Genomic DNA, 13,470 nt, shown 5'->3' on the forward strand with positions numbered 1-13,470 from the left:
CATATTTGTTAATTATGCACTGACGTTTATTATATTTAATATATATACATCTTTCCTCTGACCTCTCAGTCAGGTCCGGAAGGCAAAATAACACTCACTGGGGTAGACTCGTTCCACCAGGCTACATGGGGTCATAACACGTGACAACCTTGCTCTCGCTAGGTCAGTGATTACGCGTTTCCCTTCAGAGATTTCACTGCCAGTTACATTGCATCCAGTCACAGTTAGTCGCAAGCAGGCAGAGGTGGTTACCTTGCGGTTACCTTGCAGTGGTTCCGGGAATCAAGGTCCCTGCGGCCAAGTCTCTAACCGGCCAAATATAAGAATGAATCTGAATGGAGAAATGTGGTAAGTGGTCCCTCAGGGGTTCATTTTGGGGCAACCCTTTTGTCATATACATTAATGACATGGATGTGAATATTACAAACCACATCATCAAATTTGCAGATGACAAACATTTATGGTAAAGTGGGAAGTGATAATGATATTGAAGCCTTACTAAGAGATCTACATGAACTCTGTTACGGCCATTATGGGATGCAACTGGGTTCTTTGCTGGAGGAACCAAAGTACTAGTATCCGACCCCAAGTCGGTAGTGGTTTTCAAGGAGTAGGCTAGGTAATGCAAGTACAAAAATAAGGGGGGGAGTTGAGAGTAATACGACGCTTCATCCTTTATCAATATATTCACATATTATCACTTTCCCATCACCTTCAATAGAATCATAAACGAAGTATTACTACACTGATATATACACACGTGTCGCTCTCATAGGACACTAAGCGCTCCTCGATGCTCATGCAATGCAGCCTTGTCAACTTCCGTGCTTCCTCAACACACAATACCGTCCTCAACCAGTACTGGGAAACACCAACGAGTCTACCCTAGTCATGGGCCAGCCTATCTACAGTCTCACTAGGTGCTCCTTGTGAACGCCCACAATCACTCTCCAGCCTGGTGCTGGCAGAGAACATCAGCCTCACGCTGCTGGGCCTCTACACGAACAAATACAATGGTAGCGAACCCATGGCAGGAGCTTCTTGCAACTAGCTAGTTACACTCCTACAACCTGTCCTCTTAAAAAGAACGTCGCTTTTGGCCGTTTGTCCGCATGGCCGAATTTGGACGTAATTTGAAAATGAGAAAAAAAATTAAAATAAATTAGGGATTTTTTTTACAACAACAGTAAGTTAAGAGTCCTCTGATAGGTTAGGTGGGCAGGAAATTCTCATAAAGTTTCAAAACGTTATGAAAAACGTTAATTTAAAGTGTCCTCTTATAACCTCTGCGCGTAGGCCGGACGGCTCAAATAGAAAACGGAACAGAACGTCACTTTTGTGAGTCGATTTCATTTCAAATTACGTCCAAATTTGGCCATAGTGCGCATACCAGCGAAAAGTGACGTTCTTTTTGAGAGGACAGGTTGCCTCCATAGCACCTCACTATCGGTCGTTACTTCCTCTAGCCAGTCCCGGGATACGCCGAATTCTGTCACTGCCACTTCACAGGCAGACAGCTGATACTACTCAGTTCCTCTTCAGCGGCGGCTCACTGCTCACGTAAAGCAGAATGGAGTAGAGAGATAATAGGCTGCCCTGAGTAGACTGCTTGTCTCCGTACCACTGCAGTCCTACGTCGCCTCTGTGGATACAGACGTCATCAGTAAACTGGCCAGTACTTGGGACACTAGGAAATACCACTTACGGATCTGACATTGACATACAACTCATATCCCAATAGATGGCGCTGATTTTCTAGGCGCCACCTCACCAGAGGTCAGCAACAGCGACTCTTCGGGCTGACCAGAGCAGGAATCTAGCGTCTCTTGCAGGTATCATACTGCCACCATCAGATGGCGTCGTCCATTTAGTGGGGGGTTTAGGGAGCAGACTCACAGATGGCGTTGACGTTGCTACTCCATACACCGACGATGGAGTCGGGTTCGTAACAAACTCCATAAATGGTCAGAAAACTAGCAAATGCTTTTTAATATTGACAAATGCAAGTTGCATGCGGGGCATAACAACCAATGCCACAACTACCAAATCAATGTCATTGCAATATAGCAGATTAATGAAGAAATGGACCTTGGAGCCAAAAGACACCACTCGCTAAAAGTTGCACAACAGGTGGGAGTAGCAGGCAGAAGAGCTAACCAATCTTCGGAATAATCAAACGTGCCTTTGACTTTAAGAAAAACAAGTCAGTGATTCAACTGTATAAATCTCTGGTGCACACCCATTTGGATTACTATATCCAAACACGGAGAACTTACTCTCAGAAGGACATAGCTGCTCTGGGGAAAGTGTAACACCGGGCAACAAAAATCATTCCAGAGCTAAGTCATCTCCCATATCAGGAACGATTGAGGGCCACAAGCCTAATAACACTACAAACCAGACATGACAGGGCAGATATCATTGAAACTTTCAAAATTCTGAACAAATTGGAGGATGTTGATCCTGATAATTTCTTCAAAAGGTCAGATGTAACACAAACAAGGAGCAAAGGTTTCAAGCTCAAGAAGCCACAATGTAGAACTGAGAACAGGAGATGCTTTTTCACGCACACGGTAATTAAACACAAGGATCCGCCTACCCGCCGAAGCATTAAATGCCAAAACTGTGTTAAAAATCAACCTGGAAAAGATCACCAAGGCAAATGGGGAGACCTTCGACAAGCCGCCGGCTTCCTGTCCTCGTCGAGGCCAATAGTGTTAGTTGCCCACTGGTAAATAAGGTAAATGACCAAACCACAAGCATGCTACGCATGCTAGTGGTCTTGCAAGACTTTACTACTTATCGCCAAAATGTATACTTTCACAACCTATTGTACCTTCTTGTACATAAATAAATAAATAAATAAATAAATACATTTAATGGTTGCAGACAAACCGAAACAAAACATAGGTTACACCGCACCATCTCTGTGGGACAACTTCCAAACAACACATTGACTCTGAAGAGGGTAGAGGATATGTGGGGAAGAGGGTGAAGTACCTGCTCTCGAATACAAATGCATAGTTGTAATAACTGGACATTTGAAAGTCGAATATCTCAATATCTCATAATCTAAATGATTCCTGGGATTCTCTTAATATATATCATATCTTTGAAACATTTCCATGCAGATAAATATTTTACATGTACTAAATATTGTATTTATATTTTATAGCAATATTTTTATAGTTTAAGTCTATATGTGCCTTTCATACATGGCAAAATGTTTTGTTTTTACACATGCAGGTATATACCTCTGGTGAAGCAACTCAAAGCTATGACAAAGCAGTTTCACTCTCCACCACAATGGGAAAAATGTGACTTGTTAGTTACAGTTGGGTGTCAGGCAGGCTTGTCTATGGCCTTTGAGATGTTGCTCAACCCTGGGGACTTCATCGTTCTTTCAAACCCCTGTTACTCCGACGTCCTCTGTATGGTAAGTAGACTCTTCCCACTTTACTTTCTCGATAATTCTGTAGTTAGAATGTGCCCTTAATAAGGGTTCTTACTTGGAAGTTGTACGTTGATACTTCAACTATTGACACTTTGGATGCATATTTGTGACATGACCTGTCATGTGTTACTGGTTATATGTTACAGTAAACAGCTCAATTATTAAACTGTGCAAAGTTGTCCTATTTAATTAACAATTCACAGCAATTGTGGTAGCTGCCTAAATCATCAGGAGAGCACCTCCAACACATTTGTTCATTTCTTTCTCATTCTCTTCACTTACCAGTTTACATTGCATTAGTATTATCACACAGGAAATAATTACATTTAGCTGTAATTATTTATATAACTATAACATGGGTGGCCTCACGTTTGTATAGACATTGTTACTAATACATACATATGGTAGCTGACTGTCAATCATTCAATTAAATTGTAGACTGCAACTATTATTTATTTGAATGCAATTAATTATAGCTACAAGTAATAATAAATAAATGTTTATACATGAACAAATCCACAAGGGCCGTGACGAGGATTCGAACCTGCGTCCGGGAGCATCCCAGACACTGCCTTAATCGACTGAGCTACGACAGGGTTAAAAGGGTTGAAACCGAAGTTCTACTGAACTTACTGGATCCCGTAGCCTCTCCGAGGCACAATGATTTGTTCATTTGATGCATCACGTTAGTGTGATCTCTGTGTGTGATGTTTATACATGTTTTTGTAAATTGTATGTAAAAGTATATACATACAAGATGAGTTGCAAACAGAATGTTGGATTTATAGATAGAGCACACCGTTTTGGGCATATTAAAACAAATACTATTTTAATCCCAAAAGATAAAATTTAGTTTCATTTTATTAATGAGAAGTGCAGTAAAGTAAGATCTGAAATTAAACATCAAATTCTTATGCTATTATAAGCTCTGCTACTTGTGGTCTTCATCCCAGGATTATATTGGTAGATAGTGAGATGAGCCACTCGCCAGCAGCCTGAGAATTACTCTATTAATTTATTTGTAGTCAGTACTTAGGGAAATTTTGTATATATACTTCCTACCAAGAGGCCATTTCAACTGGGGTCAAACAACTCATAGAGTAGGACATACATACATATATGTAACTAAACACACATGTAATTGCCGAAGAAGTAGTCACAGGATAAGAGCTATGATGGTAGTGTGCAGGATGACAGCTATACTGGTAGTGTGCAGGATGACAGCTATACTGGTAGTGTGCAGGATGAGAGCTATGATGGTAGTGTGCAGGATGAGAGCTATGATGGTAGTGTGCAGGATGAGAGCTATGATGGTAGTGTGCAGGATGAGAGCTATGATGGTAGTGTGCAAGATGACAACTATACTGGTAGTGTGCAGGATGAGAGCTATGTTGGTAGTGTGCAGGATGAGAGCTATGATGGTAGTGTGCAGGATGAGAGCTATGATGGCAGTGTGCAGGATGACAGCTATGATGGTAGTGTGCAGGATGACAGCTATACTGGTAGTGTGCAGGATGAGAGCTATGATGGTAGTGTGCAGGATGAGAGCTATGATGGTAGTGTGCAGGATGAGAGCTATGTTAGTAGTGTGCAGGATGAGAGCTATGATGGTAGTGTGCAGGATGAGAGCTATGATGGTAGTGTGCAGGATGACAGCTATACTGGTAGTGTGCAGGATGAGAGCTATGATGGTAGTGTGCAGGATGAGAGCTATGATGGTAGTGTGCAGGATGAGAGCTATGATGGTAGTGTGCAGGATGACAGCTATACTGGTAGTGTGTAGGATGAGAGCTATGATGGTAGTGTGCAGGATGACAGCTATACTGGTAGTGTGCAGGATGAGAGCTATGATGGTAGTGTGCAAGATGACAGCTATACTGGTAGTGTGCAGGATGAGAGCTATGATGGTAGTGTGCAGGATGAGAGCTATGATGGTAGTGTGCAGGATGAGAGCTATGTTAGTAGTGTGCAGGATGAGAGCTATACTGGTAGTGTGCAAGATGAGAGCTATGATGGTAGTGTGCAGGATGAGAGCTATACTGGTAGTGTGCAAGATGAGAGCTATGATGGTAGTGTGCAGGATGAGAGCTGTGCTTGTAGTGTGCAGGATGAGAGCTATACTGGTAGTGTGCAGGATGAGAGCTATGATGGTAGTGTGCAGGATGAGAGCTGTGCTTGTAATGTGCAGGATGAGAGCTATGATGGTAGTGTGCAGGATGAGAGCTATGATGGTAGTGTGCAGGATGAGAGCTATGTTGGTAGTGTGCAAGATGACAGCTATACTGGTAGTGTGCAGGATGAGAGCAATGTTGGTAGTGTGCAGGATGAGAGCAATGTTAGTAGTGTGCAGGATGAGAGCTATGATGGTAGTGTGCAAGATGACAGCTATACTGGTAGTGTGCAGGATGAGAGCTATGATGGTAGTGTGCAGGATGAGAGCTATGATGGTAGTGTGCAGGATGAGAGCTATGATGGTAGTGTGCAGGATGAGAGCTATACTGGTAGTGTGCAGGATGAGAGCTATGTTGGTAGTGTGCAGGATGAGAGCTATGATGGTAGTGTGCAGGATGAGAGCTATACTGGTAGTGTGCAGGATGAGAGCTATACTGGTAGTGTGCAGGATGAGAGCTATGTTGGTAGTGTGCAGGATGAGAGCTATGATGGTAGTGTGCAGGATGAGAGCTATGATGGTAGTGTGCAAGATGACAGCTATACTGGTAGTGTGCAGGATGAGAGCTATGATGGTAGTGTGCAGGATGAGAGCTGTGTTTGTAGTGTGCAGGATGAGAGCTATACTGGTAGTGTGCAGGATGAGAGCTATGATGGTAGTGTGCAGGATGAGAGCTGTGCTTGTAGTGTGCAGGATGAGAGCTATGATGGTAGTGTGCAGGATGAGAGCTATGATGGTAGTGTGCAGGATGAGAGCTATGTTGGTAGTGTGCAAGATGACAGCTATACTGGTAGTGTGCAGGATGAGAGCAATGTTGGTAGTGTGCAGGATGAGAGCAATGTTAGTAGTGTGCAGGATGAGAGCTATGATGGTAGTGTGCAAGATGACAGCTATACTGGTAGTGTGCAGGATGAGAGCTATGATGGTAGTGTGCAGGATGAGAGCTATGATGGTAGTGTGCAGGATGAGAGCTATGATGGTAGTGTGCAGGATGAGAGCTATACTGGTAGTGTGCAGGATGAGAGCTATGTTGGTAGTGTGCAGGATGAGAGCTATGATGGTAGTGTGCAGGATGAGAGCTATACTGGTAGTGTGCAGGATGAGAGCTATACTGGTAGTGTGCAGGATGAGAGCTATGTTGGTAGTGTGCAGGATGAGAGCTATGATGGTAGTGTGCAGGATGAGAGCTATGATGGTAGTGTGCAAGATGACAGCTATACTGGTAGTGTGCAGGATGAGAGCTATGATGGTAGTGTGCAGGATGAGAGCTATGATGGTAGTGTGCAGGATGAGAGCTATGATGGTAGTGTGCAGGATGACAGCTATACTGGTAGTGTGCAGGATGAGAGCTATGATGGTAGTGTGCAGGATGAGAGCTATGTTAGTAGTGTGCAGGATGAGAGCTATGATGGTAGTGTGCAGGATGAGAGCTATGATGGTAGTGTGCAGGATGACAGCTATACTGGTAGTGTGCAGGATGAGAGCTATGATGGTAGTGTGCAGGATGAGAGCTATGATGGTAGTGTGCAGGATGAGAGCTATGATGGTAGTGTGCAGGATGACAGCTATACTGGTAGTGTGCAGGATGAGAGCTATGATGGTAGTGTGCAGGATGACAGCTATACTGGTAGTGTGCAGGATGAGAGCTATGATGGTAGTGTGCAGGATGACAGCTATACTGGTAGTGTGCAGGATGACAGCTATACTGGTAGTGTGCAGGATGAGAGCTATGATGGTAGTGTGCAAGATGACAGCTATACTGGTAGTGTGCAGGATGAGAGCTATGATGGTAGTGTGCAGGATGAGAGCTATGTTAGTAGTGTGCAGGATGAGAGCTATACTGGTAGTGTGCAAGATGAGAGCTATGATGGTAGTGTGCAGGATGAGAGCTATACTGGTAGTGTGCAAGATGAGAGCTATGATGGTAGTGTGCAGGATGAGAGCTATACTGGTAGTGTGCAGGATGAGAGCTATGATGGTAGTGTGCAGGATGAGAGCTGTGCTTGTAGTGTGCAGGATGAAAGCTATGATGGTAGTGTGCAGGATGAGAGCTATGATGGTAGTGTGCAGGATGAGAGCTATGTTGGTAGTGTGCAAGATGACAGCTATACTGGTAGTGTGCAGGATGAGAGCAATGTTGGTAGTGTGCAGGATGAGAGCAATGTTAGTAGTGTGCAGGATGAGAGCTATGATGGTAGTGTGCAAGATGACAGCTATACTGGTAGTGTGCAGGATGAGAGCTATGATGGTAGTGTGCAGGATGAGAGCTATGATGGTAGTGTGCAGGATGAGAGCTATGATAGTAGTGTGCAGGATGACAGCTATACTGGTAGTGTGCAGGATGAGAGCTATGATGGTAGTGTGCAGGATGAGAGCTATGATGGTAGTGTGCAGGATGAGAGCTATGATGGTAGTGTGCAGGATGACAGCTATACTGGTAGTGTGCAGGATGAGAGCTATGATGGTAGTGTGCAGGATGACAGCTATACTGGTAGTGTGCAGGATGAGAGCTATGATGGTAGTGTGCAGGATGACAGCTATACTGGTAGTGTGCAGGATGACAGCTATACTGGTAGTGTGCAGGATGAGAGCTATGATGGTAGTGTGCAAGATGACAGCTATACTGGTAGTGTGCAGGATGAGAGCTATGATGGTAGTGTGCAGGATGAGAGCTATGATGGTAGTGTGCAGGATGAGAGCTATGTTAGTAGTGTGCAGGATGAGAGCTATACTGGTAGTGTGCAAGATGAGAGCTATGATGGTAGTGTGCAGGATGAGAGCTATGATGGTAGTGTGTAGGATGAGAGCTATGATGGTAGTGTGCAGGATGAGAGCTATGTTGGTAGTGTGCAAGATGACAGCTATACTGGTAGTGTGCAGGATGAGAGCAATGTTGGTAGTGTGCAGGATGAGAGCAATGTTAGTAGTGTGCAGGATGAGAGCTATGATGGTAGTGTGCAAGATGACAGCTATACTGGTAGTGTGCAGGATGAGAGCAATGTTAGTAGTGTGCAGGATGAGAGCTATGATGGTAGTGTGCAGGATGAGAGCTATGTTGGTAGTGTGCAAGATGACAGCTATACTGGTAGTGTGCAGGATGAGAGCTATACTGGTAGTGTGCAGGATGAGAGCAATGTTGGTAGTGAGCAGGATGAGAGCAATGTTAGTAGTGTGCAGGATGAGAGCTATGATGGTAGTGTGCAGGATGAGAGCAATGTTGGTAGTGTGCAGGACGAGAGCTATGTTAGTAGTGTGCAGGATGAGAGCTATGTTAGTAGTGTGCAGGATGAGAGCTATGATGGTAGTGTGCAGGATGAGAGCTATGTTAGTAGTGTGCAGGATGAGAGCAATGTTAGTAGTGTGCAGGATGAGAGCTATGATGGTAGTGTGCAGGATGAGAGCAATGTTAGTAGTTTGCAGGATGAGAGCAATGTTAGTAGTGTGCAGGATGAGAGCTATGATGGTAGTGTGCAGGATGAGAGCAATGTTGGTAGTGTGCAGGATGAGAGCTATGTTAGTAGTGTGCAGGATGAGAGCTATGTTAGTAGTGTGCAGGATGAGAGCTATGATGGTAGTGTGCAGGATGAGAGCTATGTTAGTAGTGTGCAGGATGAGAGCTATGATGGTAGTGTGCAGGATGAGAGCTATGTTAGTAGTGTGCAGGATGAGAGCTATGTTAGTAGTGTGCAGGATGAGAGCTATGTTGGTAGTGTGCAGGATGAGAGCTATGTTAGTAGTGTGCAGGATGAGAGCTATGATGGTAGTGTGCAGGATGAGAGCTATGATGGTAGTGTGCAGGATGAGAGCAATGTTAGTAGTGTGCAGGATGAGAGCAATGTTAGTAGTGTGCAGGATGAGAGCTATGATGGTAGTGTGCAGGATGAGAGCAATGTTGGTAGTGTGCAGGATGAGAGCTATGTTAGTAGTGTGCAGGATGAGAGCTATGTTAGTAGTGTGCAGGATGAGAGCTATGATGGTAGTGTGCAGGATGAGAGCTATGTTAGTAGTGTGCAGGATGAGAGCTATGATGGTAGTGTGCAGGATGAGAGCTATGTTAGTAGTGTGCAGGATGAGAGCTATGTTAGTAGTGTGCAGGATGAGAGCTATGATGGTAGTGTGCAGGATGACAGCTATGTTAGTAGTGTGCAGGATGAGAGCTATGTTAGTAGTGTGCAGGATGAGAGCTATGTTGGTAGTGTGCAGGATGAGAGCTATGATGGTAGTGTGCAGGATGAGAGCTATGATGGTAGAGTGCAAGATGAGAGCTATGTTGGTAGTGTGCAGGATGAGAGCTATGTTAGTAGTGTGCAGGATGAGAGCTATATTGGTAGTGTGCAGGATGAGAGCTATACTGGTAGTGTGCAGGATGAGAGCTATATTGGTAGTGAGCAGGATGTGAGTAATGATGGTAGTGTGCAGGATGAGAGCTATGTTAGTAATGTGCAGGATGAGAGCTATGTTGGTAGTGAGCAGGATGAGAGCTATGTTGGTAGTGTGCAGGATGAGAGCTATACTGGTAGTGTGCAGGATGAGAGCTATATTGGTAGTGTGCAGGATGAGAGCTATGATGGTAGTGTGCAGGATGAGAGCTATGTTAGTAGTGTGCAGGATGAGAGCTATGTTGTTAGTGTGCAGGATGAGAGCTATGTTGGTAGTGAGCAGGATGAGAGCTATGTTGGTAGTGTGCAGGATGAGAGCTATACTGGTAGTGTGCAGGATGAGAGCTATATTGGTAGTGAGCAGGATGAGAGCTATGTTGGTAGTGTGCAGGATGAGAGCTATATTGGTAGTGTGCAGGATGAGAGCTATACTGGTAGTGTGCAGGATGAGAGCTATGTTGTTAGTGTGCAGGATGAGAGCTATGTTGGTAGTGTGCAGGATAAGAGCTATGTTAGTAGTGTGCAGGATGAGAGCTATGTTGGTAGTGTGCAGGATGAGAGCTATGCTGGAAGTGTGCAGGATGAAAGCTTTGGCGGTAGTATGCAGGATGACAGCTATGTTGGTAGTGTGCAGGATGACAGCTATGTTGGTAGTGTGCAGGATGACAGCTATGTTGGTAGTGTGCAGGATGAGAGCTATGCTGGAAGTGTGCAGGATGAGAGCTATGTTGGTAGTGAACAGGATGAAGCAATGCTGGTAGTGTGCAGGATGAGAGCTATGTTGGTAGTGTGCAGGATGTGAGCTATGTTGGTAGTGTGCAGGATGTGAGCTATGCTGGTAGTGAGGAGGATGAGAGCTGTGGTGGTAGTGTGCAGGATGAGAGGTATGTTGGTAGGGTTCAGGATGAGAACTATGTTGGTAGTGTTCAGGATGAGAGCTATGTTGGTAGTGTTCAGGATGAGAGCTATGTTGGTAGTGTGCAGGATGTGAGCTGTGTTGGTAGTGTGCAGGATGAGAGCTGTGTTGGTAGTGTGCAGGATGAGAGCTGTGTTGGTAGTGTGCAGGATGAGAGCTGTGTTGGTAGTGTGCAGGATGAGAGCTATGTTGGTAGTGTGCAGGATGAGAGCTATGTTGGTAGTGTGCAAGATGAGAGCTGTGTTGGTAGTGTGCAGGATGAGAGCTGTGTTGGTAGTGTGCAGGATGAGAGCTGTGTTGGTAGTGTGCAAGATGAGAGCTGTGTTGGTAGTGTGCAGGGTGAGAGCTATGATGGTAGAGTGCCAAGTAAGTTACGGGCTCACTATAGCCCGTGCTACTTGCCCCGCTCCTGTGCCAGGTAAGTTACGGGCTCACCATAGCCCGTGCTACTTGCCCCGCTCCTGTGCCAGGTAAGTTACGGGCTCACCATAGCCCGTGCTACTTGCCCCGCTCCTGTGCCAGGTAAGTTCCGGGCTCACCATAGCCCGTGCTACTTGCCCCGCTCCTGTGCCAGGTAAGTTACGGGCTCACCATAGCCCGTGCTACTTGCCCCGCTCCTGTGCCAGGTAAGTTACGGGCTCACCATAGCCTGTGCTACTTGCCCCGCTCCTGTGCCAGGTAAGTTACGGGCTCACCATAGCCCGTGCTACTTGCCCCGCTCCTGTGCCAGGTAAGTTACGGGCTCACCATAGTCCATGCTACTTGGAACGTTTTGTTCCCAGTGTCTGAATCTTAAGCAACAACAACAACCTCGCTCCTGTCACGCTCGACTTTATAATGGTCCACAAAAATGCCTAGACATCATCAGCAGGGAAGTAGTGAAAACAAACATCAATCAAACCAAGGCGATGGCCATTAAAATGAGAACTCAAAATATCAGACTCGCAATACAAGGACACGAAATTGAGTGGGTTACCTCTTTTCAATACCTTGGAGTCATAATAGACAGACAGTTGAAATTCATTCAAGAAATTAAAAGTATTTCAATATTAAAAGTATCAACACAAGACAGAACACGAAACAATGGTTATAAGTTGGATAAGTTTAGATTTAGGAAAGACCTGGGTAAATACTGGCTTGGTAACAGGGTTGGTGATTTGTGGAAGCAATTACCGCGTAACGTGGTAGAGGTGGGGTTCCTTGATTTTTTGATTGTTTCAAAAGTGGATTGGACATGTATATGAATGGAATTGGGTGGTTATAAATAGGAGCTGCCTCGTACGGGCCAATAGCCCCCCCCCCTTCCCCTGCAGTTACCTTTATTCTTTTGTTCTTATGTTCTTAAATTTAATATCTTCGGCAACGTTGTGAAGCTAGAAACTCAGCTTTGCGCTCCCTGACCAGTCTTAGAGATGGTGCATCTCTACCAGTACTCAAAATGTACTACGTTCAAGCAGTTAGGTCACTCATTGACTATGCTGCTCCTACTCTTACATCCCTCAGTGATAACCAATGGGAGAAACTGGAAGTGTCCTCAAAATGATGCCCCTTTCCCCCTCAGAACAATGCTGGGAGCACCTATATGGACGTGTCGAGAGAATCTAAGAATGGAAACCAACTTACCAGCCTTAGAAAACAGGATCAGACAAAGAATAACCACCTTAACAGCAAAACTTGTTGGAACCACCGCCAGACTGTCACTCAAGATAGCATGCACAGATCTCTTCACAGAAACCTTCAATATAGAACAAGTGCATGGACGGATAACCTGGTCAAGATTCTAGAGAAAGTGGACTTGAAATGCACCATTAAAAACAAAGGGGAAGATAGACCACATCAACACCTTCGGCAGCCTCCTCCATGGGAAGAATCGAGTCTAAAGATAATTATTGAAGGATTACCAGTTTAAAAAATCAGCATGTGACTCGCAGAGGCTCAAAGCAGTCAAAGAACAACAAATGGAAACCATCTCAAGACCTACAACCATTCACATCGTCACAGATGGATCAGTTGATCAAGAAAGAGGTTCTGATGGGGCAGCAGTTTACACTAACAACCATGAAGCTTACTGGAGCATGAATAGTGGGTGCTCAATATTGCTAACAGAATTATATGCTCTGAAGGAGGACATAAATTTTACAATTGAGAATAATTTACATGATGTCATCATTCATACCGACTCTCAATCTTCGCTCCAGGCATTGTTATCCAGTTAGCACAGAGATTATATACAACTCATAACGGAAATCCTACATATAGGAAAAAGAAGCACACAATCTAGGGCTGTCAGTCACCTAAATTGGATACCAAGTCACATTGGCATAAATGGTAAGACTTACTAGCAAAAACTGCCACTGCTCTACCTGTTGTAAAGGGTAAAATACCTCCAAGTTTTTTACAGATTAAAGAGTAAATCAAGAAGAAAATACTCCCAACTATCAAAAGTCGCTACAGAGCCAAAGTAGCGGAAGGAAGATCCACGGTAGCGATGTGGTACGAACAAGCCACTGGGTACTATGCCTGTCAAAAAGATATCCAGAGACATTGCAGT

The 13,470-nt window shown here is 44.6% G+C and overlaps 1 protein-coding gene across 3 annotated transcripts in view; it reads left to right on the plus strand.

Moving 5' to 3' along the window:
* Positions 1 to 13,470, plus strand: part of LOC123757397 (kynurenine/alpha-aminoadipate aminotransferase, mitochondrial) — a 246,314-nt gene that overhangs the window by 72,152 nt on the left and 160,692 nt on the right. Inside the window, exon 4 of one of the 3 annotated variants that reach the window (XM_069326950.1) lies at positions 3,247 to 3,436. The exons of the other annotated variants lie outside the window; for them this stretch is intronic. Within the exon in view, the coding sequence (XP_069183051.1) occupies positions 3,247 to 3,436 (190 nt within the window). The remainder of the gene's footprint in view (positions 1 to 3,246; positions 3,437 to 13,470) is intronic. 3 annotated transcript variants of the gene reach the window in all.

Source organism: Procambarus clarkii, chromosome 19 (genome assembly GCF_040958095.1).
Source record: "Procambarus clarkii isolate CNS0578487 chromosome 19, FALCON_Pclarkii_2.0, whole genome shotgun sequence".
NCBI lineage: Eukaryota > Metazoa > Arthropoda > Malacostraca > Decapoda > Cambaridae > Procambarus > Procambarus clarkii.